This window comes from Cebus imitator, unplaced genomic scaffold (assembly GCF_001604975.1).
Source record: "Cebus imitator isolate Cc_AM_T3 unplaced genomic scaffold, Cebus_imitator-1.0 Scaffold353, whole genome shotgun sequence".
Classification (NCBI taxonomy): domain Eukaryota; kingdom Metazoa; phylum Chordata; class Mammalia; order Primates; family Cebidae; genus Cebus; species Cebus imitator.
The window spans coordinates 986,744-1,005,950 of NW_016107668.1; the positions used below are offsets into that span (position 1 = coordinate 986,744).

The window sequence follows — 19,207 nt, forward strand, 5'->3', positions numbered from 1 at the left end:
CATGGGTGGCTGATGTAGCAACACCGTGTTTTCTAAGGAGTCAGTGTATACAACCTTTGTTTCATGCACAAAATTATTCGAACGTTGGATAAAATTACCTCAGGCTATGCAGATAAGGTATATGAAACAAGTGAATTTTATGTTTAGATTTGGGTGCCATCCTCAAGATAGCTTGATATATCTATGAAAATACTCAAAAATCCTAAAAAATCTGAAATCTGAAAGACGTCTGGTCCCAAGCATTCCGGATGAGGGGCACTCGGCCCATGGGATGCGTGAGGGAGAGCCAGCCCTCGAGCTTCCATCCAGGACTGTTGTTGTGGTGCTGCATTCAGTTTTGAAAATTTTCTATTTTCTTAAAAGATTTGGTTTTCACATTTCAAATAGATTAGAATAAATAGAAGCATTTTAAAAGAAAAACCTTTGAAAATTTATCAATTCAGTAATTTTTTAGAAAATTTGTGAAATTGTAAAACCATCACCACAGTTCAGTTTTAGAACATGTTTATCACCCCAAAGCCTTTTTCCTCATTTGTAGTCAGTCATGATTTCCACTGCCAGCCCACCACTAATCTGTCTCCTGTTTATGGATTTGTCCTTTCTGGACATTTCCTATAAATGCACTCGTGTAAAACGTGGCCTTATGTGACTGATTTCTTTCACTTAGTATAATGTTTTCAAGGTAAGGTTTAATCATCATGGCATCAGTGTTGTAAGAGGCATCAGTACCTCATTTCTTGTTTCGGCTGAGGAATATTCCATCATAGATGCAACACTGCCCATTCATTAGTTGGTGGACATTAGGGTAGTTTGGACTTTTTGGCTCTTATGAATAATGCTGCTTTAAAGATTCATCTACATGTTTTTTACGTGGACACGTGTTTTCATTTCTCTTGAGTATCTACTTAGGTTCTAGTGGGTATAGAGTAGTATTTCTTTGTAGGTTTGATTTGCATTTCCCTAATGACCGATGATTTTAAACATCTTTTTGTGTGCTAACTAGCCATTTGTGTATTTTCTTTTGTGAAATGTCTAGTCAAATCTTTTACCTATTTTTAAATTATTTGGGTCCTATAGGGTTGCAGAATTTCTTTGCATATTCTGGATCAAGTTCTTTCTCACATATATGATTTCCGAATGTTTTTTATTTGTTGTTTTATTTTTTGAGACAGGGACTTGCTCTGCCCAGGCTGGAGTGTAGTGGCGTGATCACAGTTCACTGCAGCCTCTGTTTCCGAGGAGCTGGGACCACAGGCGTTTGCCACCACACCTAGCTAACTTGAAAAAAAGTTGTGTAGACACAGGGTCTCACTGTGCTGCGCAGGCTGGTTTCAAACTCCTGGTCCCAAGCTATCCTCCTGCCGTGGCCTCTGAAAGTGCTGGGACTACAGGCATAAGTCACCGTGCCCAGCCCCAAATATTTCTCTGTCTGTGGCTGTGCATTTTGAAGTTTAGTAGGTTTTTATTTTGAAGTCCTTTTTTTTTTTTAGTTTATCTTTTGTTGCTTCAAGGATTGTGCTTTTGTTGTTAGTTTTTTTAAAACTTAGTTTGTTCCTCTTGAGAGTTGAGGGCCTTCTGTTAGATTTAGACCCCATTGTTTGTTATGAAAATTCATTATTGTTCATATCACTGGTCCATATTATAGACAAAAATTTTCAAATTATTTTATTTTCTACATATACGTGTGATATCCTCTTCATTTAGGGTAATTTTTTTTCTCCCATAGATTTGCTACCGTACTTGTAAAGAGTTTTATAAGGTAACTTTAATTTGTAGTTGTTTAAGTGTAATAACCTTTTTGTTTTTGGCAGCTCCCTAGATCTTTAGCTTCTACTCCCACTGCTCCTCCCAGTCCAGCAGTGCCAGATAATGCATCACAGGAGGAACTCATGATTACGTTAGTCACAGCATTGGCTTCTCTTACATCTAGAACTTCTATGGGCATCATTATTGTTGGAGGAGTGGTAAGAAACATTTCTTTTAGTATAATTAAAATGGAAACATTTGCAAGGCTGCCTATTAGATCACAAAAGAAAAGATACGTGATGTTCTGTTTGTAGGATCTGTAAATAATAGGAAAATTTGCAGGTTAAAAGTAGTGAATTATCACAAGTCTTATCTTAAATTTTTTAAAATACATCTTACATCTTTAGGAATGAACCATCACCAACTAGCTGGTCTTTAATACTTCCTAAGCATTTTCGAATCATGGCACACAAAGAAACGTTTGTGCATTGGGTAATAAGAAAACCCAAGGTGCCTTATCTAGCCTTCTCTGAATATCAAGGGGATCTGTCTTAAGTATTAATTATTGTTTCTAGTAGTAGTTCTTACTTGTTTTTAAAAAATATTTATGTCATTAACGGCATAGATATACTTGTTTTGGTTTTTGAAAGGTCTGACCTAAAATATTTAACATTGTTTTATTTTTGAGATATAATTGAATCAGTTTGTCAGATCTGGCAGCTTACAAAGCTCTTGCTTATTTGTGTGCTGATCCCTTTTAAGCCTGATTGATTTCTGGTAACTTCACATTTTCTCATAGAAGGAATATACATTTTTAGAAAATGCCTCTAACTCAAAGATCTATAGGGAACTAAAATGCTTTTAAATATTCTCTCCCAAGTGGTGTTTTTCCTTCTCAGACTAAGCTGTTACTTTATCTTACAGATTTGGAAAACTATAGGCTGGAAACTCATATCTGTTTCATTAACTATGTATGGAGCTTTGTATCTTTATGAAAGGCTGTCCTGGACCACCCATGCCAAGGAGAGAGCCTTTAAACAGCAATTTATAAACTATGCAACTGAAAAACTGAAGATGATTGTTAGCTCCACTAGTGCAAACTGCAGCCACCAAGTAAAACAGTAAGTTGAAAGGTGTATCTTTGTTATAAAAAAAACTTACTGACATATGACATACATACAGAAAACGCAAAGAATAAGTGTATTGCTCAAAGAATTATCACAAAATGAACATGTTTCGTGATCTTCACCAATGAGAAAATAGAACAATACTAAACCTCACTGCTGCCCCCTCTCTCTCCTAATCACTGTTTTTCTTGCCATTCTCCTGATAAATTAGGTTTAAGTAGATAGGAACTTTCAAGAACTCTGGAGGGGTTTAAAAAGATAGTTGTTAATTTTGTTTTTGTTTTTTTTCAGAGAGAGAGTCTCTGTCACCCAGGCTGGAGGGCAGTGGCGTAATCATGGCTCAGTGCAGCCTCAAATCTTGAGCTTGAGTAATCTTACTGCTTCACCCTCCCATGTATCTGGGACCACAGGTGTGCACCACTACACCTGGCTAATTAAAAAATTTTACTGTGTTACCCAGGTTGGTCTCGACCTCCTGTTCTCAAGTGATTCCCCCCTCCTAAAGCCTCCTGAGGAGCTGGGATTATAGGCATGAGCCACCATGCCCAACTCAAAAGATCGTTCTTCAGCAGATGTATTCTAAATTTATGTACCTGGCCAGACAAGGTGGCTCACACCTATACTCCTAGCACATTAGCAGGCCGAGGCAGGTGGATCACTTGAGGTTGGGAATTCAAGAACAGCCTGGCTAATGTGGTGAAACCTCATCTCTACAAAAAATATAGAAATTAGCCGGGTGGGGTAGCGCCTGCCTGTAATCCCAGCTAGTTGGGAGGCTGAGGGATAAGAATCGCTTCACCCTGGGAGGCAGAGGTTGCAGTGATCCAAGATTGCACCACTGCACTCCAGCCTGGGTGGCAGAATGAGACTATGTCCCAAAAATAAATAATTGCCCTTAAGATACTTGTGATATTTGTTTGTTTGTTTTGAGAAGGAGTCTTGCTCTGTCACCCAGGCTGGAGTGCAGTGGTGTGATCTTGGCTCACTGCAACCTCCGCCCCCCAAGTTCAAGCAGTTCTCCTGCCTCAGCCTCCTGGGTAGCTGGGACTACAGGCATCCACCACCATGCCCAGCTAATTTTTTTTTTTTTTTTTTTTTTTTTTTAAGAGATGGGGTTTTACCATGTTGGCCAGGATGGTCTTGATCTCCTGACCTCGTTGTCCACCCGCCTTGGCCTCCCAGAGTGCTGGGATTGCAGGTGTGAGCTACCACGCCTGGCCCCACACCCAGCTCATTTTTTTTGTATTTTTTTTTTTTAGTAGAACCAGGTTTTCACCATGTTGGCCAGGCTGATCTCGAACTCCTGACCTCAAGTGATCCATTCACCTTGGCATCCCACAGTGTTGGGATTACAGGCATGGGCCACTGTGCCCGGCCAGATCCTTGTGGTTTCTTAATAAAGAAAACTGAATGAAGCTATGCAAGGTGGCTCACGCCTGTAATCCTAGCACTTTGGGAGGCCGAGGTGGGTGGATCACCTGAGGTCAGGAGTTCGAGACCAGCCTGGCCGTCATGGTGAAACCCCATCTTTAAAAAAAACAAAAATAAAAAAAGAAAACTGAATGAATAGAAAGGTAGATGGCCGAGCCGTCTCAGAAAACTGAATGAATTCTTAGCATTTAACAAAAGCACTTTATGGTAGGCAGACTCCTTATTTTTTGGTGAATATAGTTTTGCTCTGGCAGTTCCAATTTATAAGTTAAATGCTATTTTAATTTTAGATCTCAGAAGAATTTTATTATAACATATACCTAAGTCCACCTGGTTTCTGCTTTTATGAAACTTAAATATTTGTTTCATTCATGTGGTAAAAATACATAGAACTCCAGTTAAGTCAAAGTACATTGTTCTGTATTTAGATGCCTCTGAGAGCAGAATTTAAAAATTCTTTGAGTTCAAATAACTTCAGTTTAATGAAAGTAACATTTATATAATTATAATACAAAGTGACAGTCATAAGAAATATAAGAAAAGAAACTTTTATCATAAGGCAAGGCTTTACAGGTTGCTTAAATCTTGAAGGATAGTAGATCAGTAAAGGTTTCCTAGAGAAGATATGTAGCATATGAGATTTGAACATTCAGCATGCAGGTGGAGACAACAGCCCAGATGCAAAGCAAGAAGGTCAGAGGAGAGGAATGTATTCACGGACATGAAGAGAAGAATTTCAGTGTGGGAGATGTGTATATAAGCTGTGTACATACTTCCACATATACTTCACAGCAGGATGTGGCCTTGTCTATGTGTGTAGATTGGGTTTTGGATAATTAGGAATTCTGAGAGAGATGTCATCAACACTTAGCTATAGAACAAATAACTTAGGAGCAGCATATGAAATTGTTTAGACTCGGGAGACAGGAATTTCTGGGACAGTAAACTGCTTCTGATACAAAATCAAAGTCTGAGCTGACAGTTAATAATTGTAGAGAGTGAATACCAGCAGACCACAGATTTGAGGAGTTTGTTCATTTATTAATTCATTCATTGACCACATTTTTTGAGCCTCTATTTTATATGGTAGTTTTAATTTTAAATTATATTAAGGATGAATTTTTAATTAAGATACTTTGACTTCTGAAGAAATCAACTGAAATTCATGTAAATAAGAACAAAGTTAATGTAGTTTCCATGCACTGATTATCAAACATTTAATTGCCTCCCATGCAGCAGTTCACACTAGGGGCTATGGGAATTAAAATCTTGACTTGATCCTCTTTCTTAGAAGACTTTGCACTTTAGTGGAGGCAACTTCAAATAATTTCTCAGTCAAAATATACTAAGTAAATATTTAATATTTAAGAAAATATCAAAAGAATGAAGCACACGCTTCATCTGTCTAATAGTGGTGGAATGGGATTTGGTGGAACGGGAAGAGGCATGCTCCCATTTAAAAAATATAAATGCAATGTTTGTCAAAGTTAGTGTATTAATTAGCTCTCAAATTAAATAGAACCCTTTGATGCTAGGTATGTGGTTACATTTTGCTATAATATAAAATGTTTTTGCCTGTGTCACAAAAGTTCATGGAGTTGTTCCTGTTTTTGATAATGTCTTACTTTCATTGGGCAGGGGACCAGGCATGAGTAAGATGTATGGTACTTCTGAAGAAATGCACCTGTCTTTTGTCTTTATGTGGCTTATTCATGTTCTCAGCCATATAGCAGAGGTAGTATCGTCTCTTGAGCCAGGATAAAATTCTGTCCACTAGAGCTATACCTTCCCTCTTAGCGTTCTTAGTGTCCTGATTCCCTGTAATTTAGAATTTTTAAAAAACTTGTGTTCTCCTTTTTTATGTGAGCTTTCAATTAAAGCTTAGTCATTTTTGAAGACATTTATGACTGCTTCTGAATTTTTATTTTAAGACAAATGGCTACCACTTTTGCTCGCCTGTGCCAACAAGTTGATATTACTCAAAGACAACTGGAAGAAGAAATTGCTAGATTACCCAAAGAAATAGATCAGTTGGAGAAAATACAAAACAATTCAAAGCTCTTAAGGTATTTAAACGTTTTTTCTCAATAATTTGAACATTTGCTGGTCTCATTACCAAAATATGTAAAATTACTAATGAATTTGTATTCATACCTTTTTTTGTGTTGGTTTAAATGAAAATTGTCCATATTTAATTCCACGTTTTGCAGTTTCGACGAAGACTAGTTTCAACAAGAAAACAAATCTGAGTCTAAAGGAACTTTATAGATCCAAACTTACTCTTCATTAGGCTATATTATATATTAGTCCCTTTAATTATAGAACAGAAGTGTACAATTAGAAGTGAGATTTTAGTTGTGTATGTCCAAGACCCATAACTTTTGTTTTCATGGGGGACTGTTGATTGGGTATACTTAAATCATAAAACAGAAGTCGGATTTCCTGATAAAATGTGGATTTCTGGTTTGATGTGATTCATTATGGAATATTTGGGGTCTAATTAAATTTGCTTTTGGGACAAGACTGAAAGTGTCACCAATTAGGTCTATAGTTGGGAATTCTCACTCAGTGCTGGATAACTTACTTTGAGCTTTCTTACTTTGACTTCTCATCCATGAGCTGGCTTGTCAGAATGTCTTTGAAGAACCGTGAAACCTCATTTAGTCTCTGCTGTTACTTCCAGGACACGTATTACACAAAATTGCCGGTGTAAGAACAGCTTAGTAGTCAGTGTTTACAAATTGAAGGAACTGTCTTTGTGACGTGGATTTGGGGACATGTATTTAAAGCACCCATAGTAGTGATTAACTGTAGTGTCTTCATCAGACACATGTTCATTGCACTTTAGTTTCAAAATCTCTGGAAAAGATGACTACCTATCACTTAGATTGTCCAACCTCACCCACCCATGTGAATTTTATGTATTTAGTTGCTCCTGTTTTAAGTTAGACCATCCCAAATATATCTCTCAAATTTGGTGAAACTGTGCAGTAGAAATTGGTTTTTTGTCTTTACCTAGGTAAGTTTTTGTGATTTTTTTGGTTTTGATTTATTCAGCTTTTGAAAGATCTAGGTAAGTTTTTAAGTAGTATTTCATTTTTTGGCCTGCTAATTAATCATTTTTCTTAAAGGAAAAAGTTTAAAAAAATTACCATAGTATTTGGAATCTCCATTTTCTACTAGATTAGGACCAGCCATTTGGGTAGAGTTTATTTATTTATTTATTTATTTTTTTTTGAGACGGAGTTTCGCTCTTGTTACCCAGGCTGGAGTGCAATGGCGCAATCTCGGCTCACCGCAACCTCTGCCTCCTGGGTTCAGGCAATTCTCCTGCCTCAGCCTCCTGAGTAGCTGGGATTACAGGCACACGCCACCATGCCCAGCTAATGTTTTGTATTTTTAGTAGAGACGGGGTTTCACCATTTTGACCAGGATGGTCTCGATCTCTTGACCTCGTGATCCACCCGCCTCGGCCTCCCAAAGTGCTGGGATTACAGGCGTGAGCCACCGCGCCCGGCCCTGGGTAGAGTTTAACTTGCTAACACTGCAGGAGAGCTACCTCAAGAAATATATACAATAGAGTTCAGAGCTTATGTACTCTTCACTTGTATGACCTGAAGCATATGCACACATGAACAAAGTAAAACAAGACCCCTTCCCCATCTCCATGATGGAGAGAGCCCACTCAGTGAGTGTGTGCCTGGCATCGTATGAGAATGGGAAACAAGTCTGTTTCTCTGTCAGTTTTAGTTTCAATTTTCCTGTCTTGTGGGCATTTGGCTGCATCAAAGATAAATCTAGTGTTTAAAGGAAATCTTTTTGGTATGCCATTGCCACTGTAACATCTGCTAGTTTCCTTGTATGTCCATGAGAAACACTCTGTACTTTATGCATTATGTAAAGGGAATGTGCAAACACAATCATGACTGTACGTAACAGGATGTAACTCCCGTACAGGGTGATACTATTCCACTGTCTAGTATGCTCTTCGTTGTTTATTATTAAAGTTTTTGTCTTTTCACAATGGATGGAATGCATCTTTTTCCTTGACCTTTGTGGTAATTAGATTGGTGTTTCTTTTTTTTTTAAATTAGAAATAAAGCTGTTCAACTTGAAAATGAGCTGGAGAATTTTACTAAGCAGTTTCTCCCTTCAAGCAATGAAGAATCCTAACAGAGATTGCTTTGGTGACCATGATAGGAGGAAACAAAACTTGTAAGATTGGGACGGTTATTTTTATGAAATGACTTTAAGTATGAATGATACTAACTGTACCTAAATAGCAAAGCCCTGTGTAGATTCTGATAATGGTCTATCTCAGGGTATTTGTGTTTTGGAGAGTGTTATGTCCTTAGTTTTAATTTTGGGTAAAGAAAAGGCTTAAATCATGAATTAGTTACAAGCAACAATACCAACTTATGTGACCCCTGAGGGGTGGGGCTATGAGCTCTTAATTTGTTTTTGATTCTGAAAAACTCTGCTTCCTGGCATCCAGGAGTTAGAGATTGAGCCTCTCATCTTCTTTCTCAAAACTAGTTTTTGATGCTGTCTTTCATGGGAATAGTCACTTTTTAATTTTATTTAATAAACTGCATTGCCGGAATCACCAAGGAGCGTGGAATGTTCTTGAGTGTATTATTTCTGCAAGTTACAGTCACTTTGCTGTCATGGCAGGTATGTGAACCACTAGTAAATATGCTGTCTTCCCGTTAAAACTGATGTAAAACAGAATAAAGGCTTGTTGTAGTCGCTTATAAGTATCTGGGTCTAAATAATTTCCTTAGTTGTTTCTAAAGAAACATTTTCAGTTTTGCTCCAACTACGATTCCTGTAAGAAAAGCTTTCCTAGCTCAATTTTAGGAATAAAGTTTGAAGAGAGAAAAATACCCAAAGATAGGTCTGAATTTTGAATGATAACAGTGATGTTTTAAAAAGCTGTTCTTTAGGAGGTATTTGCCTAGGATATTGCTGGATTATGCCCCATTGGAGGCGTTTACTTTTTATTTGTATGAAATTTTCAGGGTTCATTAAAAATTATTAGTGTATTTTTTACCTTAATACAAGGTTATGGGGTCAATTATCTTTCTATATTAAAAAGTGATTGAGTCTGTACACATGTAAATTACGCCTAGTAGAGGTTCTGTTGACTTCCTTCCCCAATGTGGAAGAGAGGCCAATTTTGCCACCATTTGCATATTTATTTCAGTATTTCTGATCCATAAATGTAAAATTTACAAAATTCTGCCTTGAGCTGTAAAAATGCTTCATCAGTTTCCTCTTTAATGAATCAAATACAGTCTTTAACTGGTGTTAAAAAAAAATTGGTTGACAGATGGAATGGAAATGTACTAAAATGACACCATTCTAGGAATTTGCTAGGCAAAATACAGGACTACCAGATAAGTATCACCTGGACGCTGGTTAGAAATACACAGTCCCGGGGAACACTGTACATTTGGCCACGTGTAGCTTATGCTTCCTTTCCTAGGTTCTATTCAGCTGTTTTACAGCAGGTGTAACTCTTTTTCAAGATGTCTTCAAGAGAAGATAACACTAGGCCACTGAAGCCTTTCAAAAATATATTTTAATGCAAACTGATACTAGAATGCAGTATACTAATGGAAATTAATTTGGGTTTTTAGCTTTTATTACTGTTTTATAACCCAAGAAATGGCACAAGCCACAAAATGTGGGATTAGGTAACAGATACAACGTGGAAAAACAGCCTCTGAAATCTCGTACTGCTAATTGAGGTTACAGAGCTCAAGGCCGCGTAACCTTTATGCGAAAGTACTTAAACTTGAAAGTTCCTAATGGTTTGGTATCACCTCATTAGTATAGTTCAGTGGTTCTCAAAGCTTGGTCCTGGGTCATCAACATTACTTCTTTTTCTTTTTGAGACAGGTTCTCTGTCTGTCACCCAGGATGGAATGCAGTGGCGTGATCATGGCTTGCTGCAGCCTTGACCTCTTAGGTTCAGGTGATCCTCCCACTTCAGCCTCCTGGGTAGCTGGGTCTGCAGGTACATGCCACCACGCCTGGCTAGTTTTTTGTAGAGATGTGGTTTCCCCATTTTGTGCAGACTGGTCTTGAACTCACAGGCTCCAGTGATCCTTTTACCTTAGCCTACCAAAGTGCTGGAATTACAGGCATGAGCCACCACACATAGCCATAATCAGCTTCAAACTTACAAGAAGTGTGGATTCTTGGGTCTGAACTCAGCATATGGAGTCAGGCAATAGGTTTGGGCCCAGCAATCTATGGTTGAACAAGCCAGCCGAGTGTTTCTGATATGCAGTAAAGTTGGGGTGCCACTGGTGTGGCAGGTTTGGTATGACATCTTCTCCATCACTTGTTTTATGTAGTTCTACCTGATCAATTGTGAAAACATAATGAATGTTGGAAACTCTTAGGCCTGGAAGTCTGTGCACCTGTACTAAGCAAAATTATACAGAAATTAAGTAACTATAAATGATATATTTCAAAGTTATTGCACATATGCCTGTTTTTTTTTTAAAGTTTTAAAAATCTTGGTATTTTATTTTTCTTTTTTTAAATTATACTTTAAGTTCTGGGGTGCATGTGCAGAACGTGCAGGTTTGTTACATAGATATACACATGCCATGGTGGTTTGTTGCATCCATCACTCTGTCATCTACATTAGATATTTTTCCTAATGCTATCCTTTCCCTACCTCCCCGCCCCCTACAGGTCCCGCTGTGTGATGTTCCCATTCTGTGTCCATGTGTTCTCATTGTTCAGCACCCAGTTAGGAGTGAGAACATGCAGTGTTTGGTTTTCTATTCTTGTGTCAGTTTGCTGAGAATGATGGTTTATAGTTTTATCCATGTCCTTGCAAAGAACATGAACTCATCCTTTTTTATGGCTGCATAGTATTCCATGGTATATATGTGCCACATTGCTTTATCCAGTCCATCATTGGTGGGCATTTGGGTTGATTCCAAGTCTTTGCTATTGTGAGCAGTGCCACAGTAAACATACCTGTGCATATGTCTTTATAATAGAACGATTTATAACCCTTTGGGTATATACCCAGTAATGGGTTTGCTGGGTCAAATGGTATTTCTAGTTGTAGATCCTTGAGGAATTGCCACACTGTCTTCCACAATGGTTGAACTAATTAACACTCCTACCAGTAGTGTAAAAGTGTTCCATTTCTCCACATCCTCTCCAGTGTCTGATTTTTTTAATGATTGCCAGTCTAACTGGTGTGAGATGGTATCTCCGTGTGGTTTTGATTTGCATTTCTCTAATGACTAGTGATGATAAGATTTTTCTCATATGTTTGTTGGCTGCATAAATGTCTTCTCTTGAGAATTGTCTGTTCATATCCTTTACCTACTTTTTGATGGAGTTGTTTTTTCCTTGTGAATTTAAGTTCCCTGTAGTTTCTGGATATTAGCCCTTTGTCAGATGGGTAGATTGCAAAATTTTTTCCCATTCTTTAAGTTGCTTGTTCACTCTGATGATGGTTTCTTTTGCTGTGCAGAAGCTCTTTAGTTTAATTATACCATTTGTCAATTTTGGCTTTTGTTGCCATTGATTTTGGTGTTTTAGACCTGAAGTCCTTGCCCATGCCTATGTCCTGAATGATATTGCCTAGGTTTTCTTCTAGGGTTTTTATGGCATTAAGTCTTATGTTTAAATCTTCAACCTATCTGGAGTTAATTTTTGTATAAGGTGTAAGGAAGGGATCCAGTTTCTGCATATGGCTAGCCAGTTTTCCCAACATTTATTGAATTTATTGAATAGAGAATTATTTCCCCATTGCTTGTTTTTGTCAGGTTTGCCAGCGATCAGTTGTAGATGTGTGGCGTTATTTCTGAGGCCTCTGTTCTATTCCATTGGTCTATATCTCTGTTTTGGTACCAGTACCATGGTGTTTTGATTACTGTAGCTTTGTAGTATAGTTTGAAGTCAGGTAGTGTGATGTCTCCAGCTTTTTTAATTTTTTTGCTTAGGATTGTGTTGGCTATTTGGGCTTTTTGGTTCCATATGAAGTTTAAGGTGGTTTTTTCCAATTCTGGGAAGAAAATCATTGGTAGCTTGATGGGAATAGCATTGAATCTATAAATTCCTTTGAGCAGTATGGCCATTTTCATGATACTGATTTTTCCTAACCATGAGTATGGAATGTTTCTCCATCTGTTTGTGTCCTCTCTCATTTCCTTGAGCAGTGGCTTGTAGTTCTCCTTGAAGAGGGCCTTTACATCCCTTGTTAGTTGCATTCCTAGGTATTTTATTCTCTTTGTAGCAGTTGTGAATGGGAGTTCACTCACGATTTGGCTGTTTGTCTATTACTGGTGTATAGGAATGCTTGTGATTTTTGCACATTGATTTTGTATCCTGAGACTCTGCTGAAGTTGCTTATCAGCTTAAGGAAAGTTTGGGCTGAGACGATGGGGTCTTTTAAATATACAATCATGTCATCTGCAAATAGAGACAATTTGACTTCCTGTCTTCCTAACTGAATACCTTTTATTTCTTTTTCTTGCCTGATTGTCCTGGCCAGAACTTTCAATACTATGTTGAATAGGAGTGGTGAGAGGGCATCCTTGTCTTATGCTGGTTTTCAAAGGAATGCCGCCAGTTTTTGTCCATTCAGTATGATATTGGCTGTGGGTTTGTCATAAATAGCTCTTTATTTTGAGATACGTTCCATTGATAACTAGTTTATTGAGAGTTTCTAGCATAAAGGGCCATTGAATTTTGTTGAAGGCCTTCTCTGCATCTATTGAGATAGTCGTGGTTTTTGTCCTTGGTTCTGTTAGTGTATATGCTTGTTTACTTTGTATGTTTGCAGGATTATTTAAACTCTGTATAATCTTTTTACATTAACGTTTTTTCAGTATACAAGCTTGCAAGGTGAAAATAAAACCTGTTTGCCTGATAGTTGACAAATGTAGCATTTATACTAGTATGCAGTGAGTTTTAATCTTTCATTCTTAATCACTTTTACATACGTAGGTTATCTTGAGTAGACCTCTTTTGACTGCATTACTGTTGAATTCTTCTGGCCAAGTAGTAAAAGGGTAAGTAAAATTTACATACACTCATCATTAGTATAAGATGTCATATAGCACTATCAGAGGAGCAGTCAAGAAGTTTTCTGCTTTAGACATAACAATTTACAGGTAATTAGTACTCTTCACTGGACAACAGAACTAATATTCAAAGTGTCCAAGGGGAGTTTATTCTTGCCCTCTGCTTCAACCTGTAGTGCTGTGTAACCCTGCATGGACTTTTAAGTCTAAGAGAAAGAAACATTTTATTATAGAATAATATTAAAAACAAACAAGGACAGAAATAACCAGGAAAGCATAATAAACCTTCATCACCCCATTGCCCAGCTTCAAGAATTACCAGCTCACTGCCAAAGCTGTTTTATTTCCTCATTCATCCTCTCCTAAGGGTATGGTGGTGAAAAATAGTAGTAATGATAATTTATCAACACCATAAGCAGAATTGCTTATTTAAAAATTACACAGGCCAGGCTTGTTGGCTCACGCCTGCAATCCCAGCACTGATGGTCCCTTGAAGCCAGGAGTTCGAGACATGCCTGGGCAACAAAGCAAGACTCATCTCCATAAAAAACTTTATAAAAAATTGGCTGGGCATGGTAGTTCATGCCTGTAATCAATCCCAGCACTTTAGGAGGCTGAGGCAGGCAGATCTCCTGAGCGAGCCCAGGAATTCAAGACCAACCTGGGTAACATACACCGTCTCCATAAAAATCAACTGGGCGTATTGGTATGCGCCCATAGTCCCATCTACTCCGGAGGCTGAGGTGCGATGAACACTTGAGCTGGGGACGCAGAGGTTGCAGGAAACCATGATACCACCGCTGCACTCCACCCTGGGCAACTAATACTCTCCAAAAACAAAACAAACAAAAAAGGGTGGTGGGGCATAAAAAAATGATACAGTGAAATCTGGTTAAAAGCACTTTATTGATTACAACATGAATTCACAATATTTTATAAAGCTACTGTACAAATAGAGGAATGAATCACTGTGTAAGAAAGAGCCAAGAACAGTTAAGTCATGATACAAGTCCATAGTAATCTAACATGTTTACCCTTCACATAATTAGACTACTACTGACATTCATGTTCAATTGACCACAAGTGTGTACAAATCATTCTAGGTAAAGAAAAACATTTCATAATGCTTTAACAGGAAAATAATTTTAATCAGCTTTAAAAACACACTTAGATGTGGATGCCTTTGGATAGGAAAATAGAAAAGCAAGTGTTCAGATGCTTCTTTGAAAAGAAAACAATAGGATAGAGCACCATTGTGTCAAAGACAAAAGGCTTGAGATATCTACTAAGTGTATCACTGAAGTTCTATTAATTAAGAAACAAGATTTTGTTGAATACATTTAACACCAGTTGGAGCATAGCATTTTTCCCCCCATAATGCTGCTTTATCATAACTGTATTTTACGAAATCAGTAACTGGATTTAGGAAAAAAGACATGAGATTTTATCAACATGCAAATATTTGCTAAATACAAGGTGTACCACCAATGTGTGATTAATAAGTTACTTTTTAAAGTGCTAGCTTATTCTACTATAAACCATTTTATTGAGTACCTATTATGTAACCAATATTTTAAAATATACACTGAATCTGAGGCAACCCAAAATAAACAGTGGAAAGAAAAGTAAATGTGAAATGTACTTCACGTTCACATTCTACTTAGTCTAATTTAAAATATAAATTCATTGTGCAACCCATAAGAAAGATGGTCTAACCTGTAGGTATTTTTTTAAATTCTAACAGGAGAAATCATTTAAAATTTTGCTTTTTCACAATGGCAAAAAAGAATTTGAACATATTTAATTAAAAAAAAATTAAGCCTGACTCAGACTCCAAAGATTCTAGAAAGAACATCTTCACTATTGAAATGATGGCAAGCCCAAATGGGGGATTGTTGAACCAGTTTTCCTAAGTTAAACCAAGAATAAGCCACAAATATTCAGTTGTGTTACAATTTAGATCTGAGACATTTATATCAAAGCATATTTCCCTGAACATGTTCACATTTAAAATGCTTAAGATCTTATTGTAAAATCTAAAATATCAAACATTGGAGGAGCTCAGTTACACAATATTGGCACAGCATTTTTAAGCAATAATAAAAGTTTCATTTTGTCCCCTTAAGTCAAGATCCATTTATCTATTAATAGGTTAAGCTTGAGATTCTGTAACATATTCTAGAAGCACCTACCTCCATTATTTCCAGGACACTAGTATCATCGTGCAATTTCTGAGGTCATCTCAGTCTAAAATGCAGGGAATTGCTGAACAGGCCCATTTGCTGTTGAGATATGAAGCCCAAATCTTTGCCTCTGAAGATGGAATTCAATGTGGTATGTGTAATCACAAGTACACATTTGAGCTAGGGAAGGACCTTGGATATTCAGTCTAAATCTCAAACAGCATAGCTGTCAAAAATGAGGCTGTCCATTAAAGTGGAGGAGACATCCTTGCTGATGGCAAGAACTGCTTTCTTAAGCAGGTTTTGGGGACAATATGCTAAACACCAGAGGGTGATGACATATTTAAAAAAGAATATGTACCTCTAAAATATTCTTGCCAGATCTCAAAAAACTACTCTTCTTGACATGCTACAGAGTCAACAAATTAACCTTCTGAGGCACATGATGTTTAAATGTTAGCACTGGGGAGGCTGAGGCTTGTGGACCACTTGAGGCCAGGAGTACAAGATCAGCCTGGCCAAGATGGCAAAATCCTGTCTCTACTAAAAATACAAAAATTTGCCAGGCATGGTGGCACATGCCTATAGTCCCAGCTACTTGGGAGGCTGAGGCACAAGAATCCCTTGAACCCAGGAGGCAGAGGTTGCAGTGGACAAGATGGCACCGCTGTACTCCAGCCTGGGCAGAGCGAGACTCTTAAAAAAAAAAAGGAAGAAAAAGAAACATTAGCTGCAGTATTCTTTTTTTGAGATGGAGTCTCATTCCTGTCGCACAGGCTGGAGTGCAGTGGCACGAACTTGACTCACTACAACCTCCACCTCCCAGGCTGAAGCAAGATTCACCTTCCTCAGCCTCCCAAGCAGCTGGGATGACAGGCATGCGCCACCACACCCAGCCAATTTTTGTATTTTTAAGTAGACACGGGGTTTTGCCATGTTGGCCAGGCTGGTCTTGAACTCCTGACCTCAGGTGATCCACCCGTGTCGGCCTCCCAGAGTGCTAAAATTAATTACAGGCGTGAGCCACTGCTCCTGGCCTGCAATGTTCTTGATGATGCAAAATTTTAAAAACTAAATCCAGCTGAATTTTTCAGCCTTGAAAAACTAAGATCCAAACTATTAGACGTCTCTGCAAATTATATACTCATTGAATTCAGGAACAATAACAGAATTAAGTAATCAATACAACTTAAACTGCAAGTAAACAAATATATTTAGCAAGTGGAGCCCCTCTTATTAAAAGCAAAAGTATAACCAGGAAGGTAACTGTGGTAGTGAGGCTACTTTGTCACCATTTGTTACTGTGTATAATTAGCCACAAGTGTTCAAGTAGTAGTTTTTAGTTGCTGAGTGAATAATTATGGGAATTGCTTTAAACTCTTCATAAACTTTTTTTTTTTTTTTTTTTTNTTAAACTTCTGGAGACAGAGTCTCACTCTGTTGCCCAGGTTGGTCTCGAACTCCTGACCTCAGGTGATCCACCTACCTCAGCTTCCCAAAGTGCTCGGATTACAGGTGTGAGCCACTGCACCCACCCAAAAAGTTAATAAAAATCTTAACCAAAATATAAATATACATTCATAACTGCCATCTATAATATTGTTTTGGTCCTATATCTTAGTTTGCCTGTATCCATTTTTTTTATTCTCCTGTCAGCTGATTTTAACAAACAAAACTGATACTGATGTCTTTACAGTTGATGCATATATTAGTACATTCACAATATAAAAAGAAATTACAGGTAAAATTTGGGAGTATTTAGGTTAAGGTTTCATATGTTCAAAAGCTAACAAAGATCTATCTGAAAAGTAACTAAGTTACAAAACAATGCACTTCTATATCAGAATAATCCAAGACTTTACCCTCAAGCAAGACTAACAATCTTCTATTATCAATTTGCTTTATTTGTAAAAAGAGGAAAAGTATATTTAACTTGGTGGTAGCAGACATTCTAGTAATAGACACATTATTATACCACAGAAGAATTAATATATTTCCCTAACTCCTTTAAGAACTGCTTTAGGAAGGCTTTAAGTGAAATCACTTAGATCTAGACATCTTTTGAAGCAAAACCACTTAGAAACCAGTATTTTGTGCTAAGGAAGGGAAGAAATACTACGAAATAGAACAAAAAGCTTAAAGGTTTCATTTTAAGAAATTTAAAGGCACAGATTTCACGTCAATTCAGATTTTATATTATGCAAACATGAAATAAACCACCATGTTACAACAAATATGTGCTAGCAATTGGTTAGATTTTTTACACTTCTCTCCAAATGTAACACTCACATTGCATTTCTTATCTAGACATATATAGCTAGCACTGGGAAGGATGTTCAGATGCAAGGACAATCCCAATGTTTAACTCCTGAAAGATGGGCAGACACTACAAACGTAGCTCCGGAATATAAAATGAATAGGAAAGTCGAGCTGTTTAGAAGAGGGTTACTCAAAGTGTCAACTGATCATAATCAGGCATTTACAATGTCAAGAACCATTTATATACTATTATTTTTTGTTAATAAATGCTAATGAAGTTTCTTAGCTATGTCTAAAATATCAGTGAAATCTTCAGATTATCTGTCCCCTCAGAGGATTGAAAAGGAGCTCCTCCCTAGATGAACAGTATGGCAGAGGATGCATGAGAAACGCGAGCTCCTTAGATGAACAGTATGACAGAAGATGCATGAGAAATGAAAGACCCCCTCAGAGGTGCCCCACCCATCAGTGCTCTTAAACATGAAGCCATCAGGACCTCTTAGATTCAGAAAGAGATCTGAATTCAAGGGGACTTTATTCAGGCATAAATACACATACAGTGGCATTTCTATTTCTGTGCCTGGTTCTTCTATTATAAAGCTCAATAATGTGACACTTCTGGTGTCTACAAAGTTAAAAATGTACTTCTTAAAAAATGCAAACATAATGGTGAGCTGCTACAATGTATACATTGTGTTCTACACAAAGAAAACAGACTGAGTACACACAACAATTCAAGGTTAAATTAACTCCTCAAATTAATACACTGGTCCTTTTGATCTCAGAAGGCACCTTTGCCTCCCCCCCTCCCCCACATTTTTTTTTGGTAGTTTACTGAAAGCTTGTTTTTGTATATAATCTAATAGAAAAATCTTCACCTGCAAATACAAGGTAGAATTTTTTCACAGCTATAGGCTGTAGCACTGATTTCTCCAGATGTATCAGTGGAGAACAAAAAATATGTATGACACTTAATTCCAGATTCTAAGAAAACTGTCCCAGGAGCCTGTTGCCACAGCCATGCCATCATCAGTTACACCTAAGCAGCTCACACGGTTGTCATGACCAGCAAGGACACCTGAAAAAAACAATTCAGTAAAAAGTTAGCAATTGCAGAGTTTTAGAATTCAGTAACTATATTCATAGAGATTTAAAAGGGTACTTAAAAACTACCAGTCCAGTTTGAAAGCTCATCAGTTAAAAACAGAAAACAACAAATTTCTCTGAGTAAGAAGACAGGTTAGGAAGAACCTGGACATATTTATAAATTGTATTATTTGGATTTTGACATGTGCGTCGATTTGTGGTTTTAATTTTTGAAAAATCATTTTAGGCCGGGCGCGGTGGCTCAAGCCTGTAATCCCAGCACTTTGGGAGGCCGAGGCGGGTGGATCAC

The 19,207-nt window shown here is 37.5% G+C and overlaps 2 protein-coding genes across 7 annotated transcripts in view; one reads left to right on the plus strand and one right to left on the minus strand.

Moving 5' to 3' along the window:
• The window catches only part of MFN1 (mitofusin 1), a 43,815-nt gene extending 34,453 nt beyond the window's left edge, over positions 1 to 9,362 (plus strand). For all 4 annotated transcript variants that reach the window (XM_017506300.2, XM_017506299.2, XM_017506298.2 and 1 more), the window contains 4 exons: positions 1,812 to 1,964; positions 2,671 to 2,867; positions 6,236 to 6,370; positions 8,399 to 9,362. In XM_017506300.2, coding sequence (XP_017361789.1) covers positions 1,812 to 1,964; positions 2,671 to 2,867; positions 6,236 to 6,370; positions 8,399 to 8,477 — 564 coding nt within the window. In that variant the 3' untranslated portion in view covers positions 8,478 to 9,362. The remainder of the gene's footprint in view (positions 1 to 1,811; positions 1,965 to 2,670; positions 2,868 to 6,235; positions 6,371 to 8,398) is intronic.
• An 8,362-nt stretch (positions 9,363 to 17,724) lies between these two features.
• Positions 17,725 to 19,207, minus strand: part of GNB4 (G protein subunit beta 4) — a 55,774-nt gene continuing 54,291 nt past the window's right edge. For 2 of the 3 annotated variants that reach the window (XM_017506303.2, XM_017506305.2), the window contains one exon: positions 18,628 to 18,889. In XM_017506303.2, the coding sequence (XP_017361792.1) occupies positions 18,783 to 18,889 (107 nt within the window). In that variant the 3' untranslated portion in view covers positions 18,628 to 18,782. Of the gene's footprint in view, positions 18,890 to 19,207 lie in introns of all 3 variants that reach the window. The other variant, XM_017506304.2, reaches the window with a different exon arrangement.